The following is a 5,679-nucleotide window of genomic DNA, read 5'->3' as shown; positions in this document are numbered from 1 at the left end:
GTCCAGGTCCCTCTGGATGGTATCTGAAGAATCTGTGTTCCTAAAGAGGGACCCCCTGCCCTAAGGAGGGAGCCCTGCCCAATTCCCGCTCTGGAACACAAGACATCTCCCCCTGCAAGGACAACCCCTTCTCACAAGTGGGCAGAAGCGTCACCCCCCCAGGATACGTGTCTCACCGCTCTGCACTGTACTGCAGATCACCGTCTCCTCCTCTCGCCTGCCTTTGCCAGGCACCACGGCATGCTTCATCCACACGGACAGGGTGAAGTGGTCACTCAGCCCCTCGTGGGCGTTTGGCCCCGCCACCACAGGGACGTGGGCAACCTGGCTGCCATTGAACCAGTAGATGAGGCTGCTGTCCTGGCTGTAGTGCACCGAGAGCCGCGCCGTCCAGTTGGCCGTGGGGCTAGGCACCGGGAGCAGGTCGATCTCTCCTGGGGCAGCACCTACCAAGGAGGGAAGGAGGCAGGAATGTCAGCACAGGAAAATAAGGAGCCTGAGAAGAGGAGAAGAGATGGAGGGGGTGCTGGATGGCTTGTTGTAACATCCCAGAGCACAGGGAGAGGAGGAGTCGCATATAGGTCTTCTCCTGCCTGGAGAAGGACGGTGACTTTTCCATCTGTGCCGGGGGAAATCCCAGAGACTCTGCGCAGTGCGGCAATGCACAGAAACCTCTGGCTTCCCAGCAAGGAAAGCACGGGGAGCCCCTTCTAAATACGGGCAGGGTGCCCACCGCCCCAACGCAGCCCGCGAGCAACGCGTCCTCCCCGCCCCGCTGACCGCAGCAGACGCCAGGAACGCGTCCCCCGGCATCTCTGCCGTCAGAGGCACAGAGCTACCGCCGTGAAGGGGAAAGGGGCAGGGTGCTGTGCCACGGACGCCCTCGGCCCAGGAAAGGATGGATTCACCACAGAGTTTGCGCAGTGACTTCTCGGAGTAGTTGTCCCGATCGCAGCCCTTGGCCACGTGGTTTGTCTGCAGCTCCACCGTGGCCTGGATGTTCCACAGGGGCTCGTCGCAGGTCTCCAGGTGAATGCTGGGGAAGAGCGCGAGGCTGCCTGCACCCGGGGTGTACTCAATCCTCTTGTTCCAGCCTAAGGAAGAAGAGTGAAAGAGAGGGGTTAGCTCCTACCAAGAACCCAAGGCCAGAACATCTGGCCCACACACAAGTGAGGGCTAGCCCAGAAAGAGATATTTTTGGCCCTTTCCACGTTGAAAAGACAACTTTATGCAGCTGGCATCAGTGCAAGGGAAGATTTCCTAGAAGAACAGAGCCCAAATCCTCATCTTCTATGGCTAGTAACAGCGGAGCATCGTTCCTTGGATTGTCAGCTCTCTTATCAGGCAGAGCAGATATACAGCTGTGCTGATTTCCCCTTAATTCTATTAAGGTGAACCTGTAGGCATACAACATCTCTGGAGAGGCCAAATATCCTCAAGATGAGCAACTTCCAAAACCAACCTACAGTCTGTGAGCCTTATAAAACACAAAGTAGTTGACAGCAATCCGAGGAATGATTTCCTAATGTTAGAACTGCGTTCCAGTGGCTTTGCAGCAGACTTGGATTTCCGCTGCATCCCCTTAGACGGGACTGAAGGTTTAGTGCCAGCGCTGAACCAGGTACTACATGGCCATACAAGTTTATGGGTGCGTATAAGAACACCAGCAACGAGTAGGACTGAGCAGAAGAGGAAAAGGGGAGACGTAACAGCGTTTGGAGGTTTCATACCCTGCCAGCTGGGCTTGCAGGTGGGTTTCACCTGGATTTCCACTTCAGCATCATCAGAAGCCCGCTTCTTTCCGCAGTCGTAGGCTGTCACGGTGAATTTGTAGAGATGATCTCCACTGTACTGCAACTTCTCCGTGTTCTCGATGTTCCCTGGTTCGCAAAACAAAGAGAGAGGAAAGACGCTTTCCTCAAAGATGTTCCTTCTAGAAATCGCTTGTATTTTTGATTAACTACAAGAAACAACCAAAAAAGGCGTTGGCTCCCCCCAGGCCAGTGCCACTCGGTAACGAGCTATAGCATCTCATGATAAAGTTGCTGCATCTGGGCCAGGAGAGAGAGATCAGCAGCGCTGGAAAAATCATACAGCACAGCTCTGCTGGCAAATGGGACGGGCAGGGAGGGAGCAAAGCAGGAAAGGGGGAGTGACGTGCACGCGGCTGGAGCGGATTCTTACCATCATTGTCAATCAGAAAGGGAATATTGGGGGTCAGGATCTCGTAGTAGCAGATCTGGCTGTACTGCGGGGAGCAGTCTCCATCAATGGCCTCCACACGCAGGATGCGGTCATACAGCTTTCCCTCGGTCACCGCCACGCGATACAACTTTTCCACGAAGACGGGAGCGAACTCATTCACGTCGTTTACTCGGACGTGCACGGTGGCCCTGAGTCAGAGAGACATCAGTAAGAAGCGATCAGCTGACTGGGAGCCACACACCACCTAAATTTCAGCGTAAGTCGCGCCTCTAAAGTGCACCGCTCTGATTTCCAGCGCTTTCCCTCGGTCACCGCCACGCGATACAACTTTTCCACGAAGACGGGAGCGAACTCATTCACGTCGTTTACTCGGACGTGCACGGTGGCCCTGAGTCAGAGAGACATCAGTAAGAAGCGATCAGCTGACTGGGAGCCACACACCACCTAAATTTCAGCGTAAGTCGCGCCTCTAAAGTGCACCGCTCTGATTTCCAGCCACCCAAAGCAAGGACAGGGAAAGATTCGGTTTCAACGCAGCCATGTTGGCACGCGGGAGCCTGGACAACGGTTTCCCACCTCAGAGAAAGAGTAAATGGAAGGATAACGCAATCTGGACCTCCTGCTTATAGGCAGCAACAGGAAACACCCCCCTTCGACACGACTGTCAAGCAGCCCTCGTTTCTAGTGCGTTCGCTCACGTGACGTGGTCAGTGAACCTTTCTCTTTGGGTCCTATTAACATGCTGAGTTATAGTATCAAGGCCAGAAAAAACCACTGCTGGCTAAAGGAAGCGTTCCCACAGCAATTTTCCTTTGTGCGTCCGTGACAGATCGCATTTTGTAACACGCAGCAATGGCTGCGTGGACTTACTTGTGTGATTTCTTAGTATTTGCTCCGTCAGGTCCCTCTCCACAGTCATAAGCCTGGATGGTGAAGGTGTGCTCCTTATGTGCTTCACAATCCACTGGTTCCTTGGCCCGGATCAGCCCCTCACCTGTAGCTTTGTCCAGGATCACAGCTTCAAAGGGTACCCCTGCCCCATGGATCCTGAAGCCACAGATTTCACCTGGTACCCACAAAGGCAAGGAGGAGAAAGAAAAGGACTGAGGAGAGTACATTATGCTCCCTCGCTTCCCTCTTCCGTATTTGCTTCCTTTCTAACTTACACTCTCCTTTCTCCCTCATTAACGCCTCTCATTTTGGGCAATTTTCGGTTCCCTAGAAGCATCTCCTGTCATTTCTCACAGCCTTTACTGGTGTACATCGCCCTCTACTAGAGACTAAACTCCCACAGCAAGGAGTCTTGACCGGCATCAAGACAGATCAGAGGTTACAAGGCTCAGGCTATATTTATTGGTTCTCCACATCCACGGTACTGAGGGAGCACCTTATTTCTCCTCTGCATCCCTCCAGGAGGCAATACAGCCCATATATTGCAGATAGACAGCCAAAGCGTGAAGATCCGTGATGTCTCATCCACCCACCCACGCAGGATGTGCACAGTACCGCAGGGAACTGCAGATACTGTCACCTAAATCCTAAAGTTCAGCTCACAGGGACCACTTTTCGCCTCCCAAAGCGGCGGGAGGATGGGTGAGGAAGCTGCGGGCACAGCTTAAGCAAGCAGCTTTCAACCCTCGTAAAACCTCGTCTGTAGTTTCGGGGATTGGTGCTTGCTGTGAGGGGATGTAGCACTGCCAGCGAAGTGTGCCCTACCAGATTTCTCCAGCGCTCACAGACACAGAGCTGTGCATGTGATCTTTGGAAATAGCAGAACTGCGTCAAAAAGTAGCTCAACCCTCGTAAAACCTCGTCTGTAGTTTCGGGGATTGGTGCTTGCTGTGAGGGGATGTAGCACTGCCAGCGAAGTGTGCCCTACCAGATTTCTCCAGCGCTCACAGACACAGAGCTGTGCATGTGATCTTTGGAAATAGCAGAACTGCGTCAAAAAGTAGCTGGCTCCACCCTCAAATCTCTCTCCTTAAGGGAAAGACTCACAGCATCCTAAATCAAGCTGTGCCCATACTGCCTCCAGACCTCACCGGGGACCTCTTCCGGAACAAGGTTTGGAGTTTGGAGGTGATGATTTCCTGGAGAGAGCTAGGATGCAGCACAGGGATGAATGTCACCCCGTCCCTGCCTCTTCAGAGGTCTCCCCCTGCCCCCCACTCCTCCCAGGGCTGTTACCCACCTACCTGCATAGCGCAGCGGAGCGTCTTTGTCCAGTGCAAACAGCGGTGGGTTGAGCAGCACTGTGTTGTCGTTCTCCATGACGATGCCCTGATACTCGGCTTCAATCCAGGGTTTGTGCTTATTTGCTGAGGTGGATTTGGGGTAAGGGAGGGAGCACAGGAATGCATTAGCCACCACTGACAGATTCAGTAGGAAAAGAGCAGAACATCATCCAGCGGCAGGTAACAACCACCCCTTCCCACCTTCCACTCTGGAAATAAAGAAGTCTAAAATAGGCTGGGAGGAAGAAGTTACCATTCTTTAGTTCCACTCTACGTGGCTCTTGGGAGACCTCGTCAGAAACAACGTGTTCCTTCTGGCCTCCTCACTACAATCTTATTGGAAGGATGTGGGGAGGCATCTGGGTGCCCAGGAAAGCGGTTTAAAAAAAAAATAAAAATGAAATCAAGAGGCAGAAGTAGCCTGATTCTGGAGACAAGAGTCCAAATGCTAAATCCTTCAGTTCACTGGAGCCATAATTAAAGGATTCAGGATACATCTTCCCTTGGGGTGTCCCCAGGGGACAGGTCTTGCATGCAGCATTATCACTTAGGCCTCGCATCCTCTGGACTGAGGCCCAGGATCTACTAACACGTGCCCAGGTATGCTTTCAGCCAGTCATCCTACACATACGAAAACCTACTCTGAGAGTCCCGTGCTCCTTTCTTCCCCACTCCATGGCGAGCGCCATATTCCCTTGGCCTCTCCTTGCTAATGCCGTTGGCTGGAGCCCAGCCAGGCTTGGCATGGAGGCAGCAGCTAGCGGGAGGCTCTGAAAAATGTCACGGGCCCAGAAATAGCAAATTAATCTTTATCACACAGGCTCCGGGGCAGGGTAAGGGAGAAATAAAGGGGTGAGGGGGAGGGGAGTAGGGGGGGAGAGGAATGGAGAGAGAAGAAAAATCATTACAAATTAAAAACCCCTCCCAGCAGAATAACAGTGGTGAGATTTTTGGCATGTAAATTTGATGCCACATACTTAAAGACAAATCAAGATAAAGATACAAGATTTGGGAAAATCTTTCTGTCTGTGGAATCAGTAGAAAAACAGTAACTTGGAGCACTGCACGGCTCGGAGCGGGTGGGGAGAAGGAGACGGAGCCTTTCCCTCAAGGGCACTACTTCCAAATTAAGTGAATTCCTCCTCTGCAGCGCAGCATCCTCTGAAACCACACCGGCACGGCGTGACGCGTCGGCTCCAAAGGGGCAGTATCCCTTACGGCCAAGCACGTCTGCAGACCG

At 52.9% G+C, this 5,679-nt stretch overlaps 1 protein-coding gene across 1 annotated transcript; it reads right to left on the bottom strand.

The window, feature by feature from the left end:
- Positions 1 to 176: 176 nt before the first annotated feature.
- Positions 177 to 4,518, bottom strand: LOC104512240 (calsyntenin-3-like; the record flags this gene model as incomplete). Its single annotated transcript, XM_010155160.1, has 6 exons — positions 4,401 to 4,518; positions 3,076 to 3,271; positions 2,185 to 2,393; positions 1,731 to 1,880; positions 909 to 1,094; positions 177 to 446 (listed from the first exon to the last, which is right to left on the bottom strand). Coding segments are annotated over exons 1-6 (1,087 nt in total), but the record flags the coding sequence as incomplete, so codon positions are not given.
- Positions 4,519 to 5,679: the final 1,161 nt, after the last annotated feature.

The sequence above is a fragment of the Eurypyga helias genome, unplaced genomic scaffold (genome assembly GCF_000690775.1).
Source record: "Eurypyga helias isolate BGI_N326 unplaced genomic scaffold, ASM69077v1 scaffold40270, whole genome shotgun sequence".
Taxonomy (NCBI): domain Eukaryota; kingdom Metazoa; phylum Chordata; class Aves; order Eurypygiformes; family Eurypygidae; genus Eurypyga; species Eurypyga helias.
The sequence above is the reverse complement of the archived record's forward strand: the minus strand, read 5'-3'. Positions and strand labels throughout refer to the sequence as shown.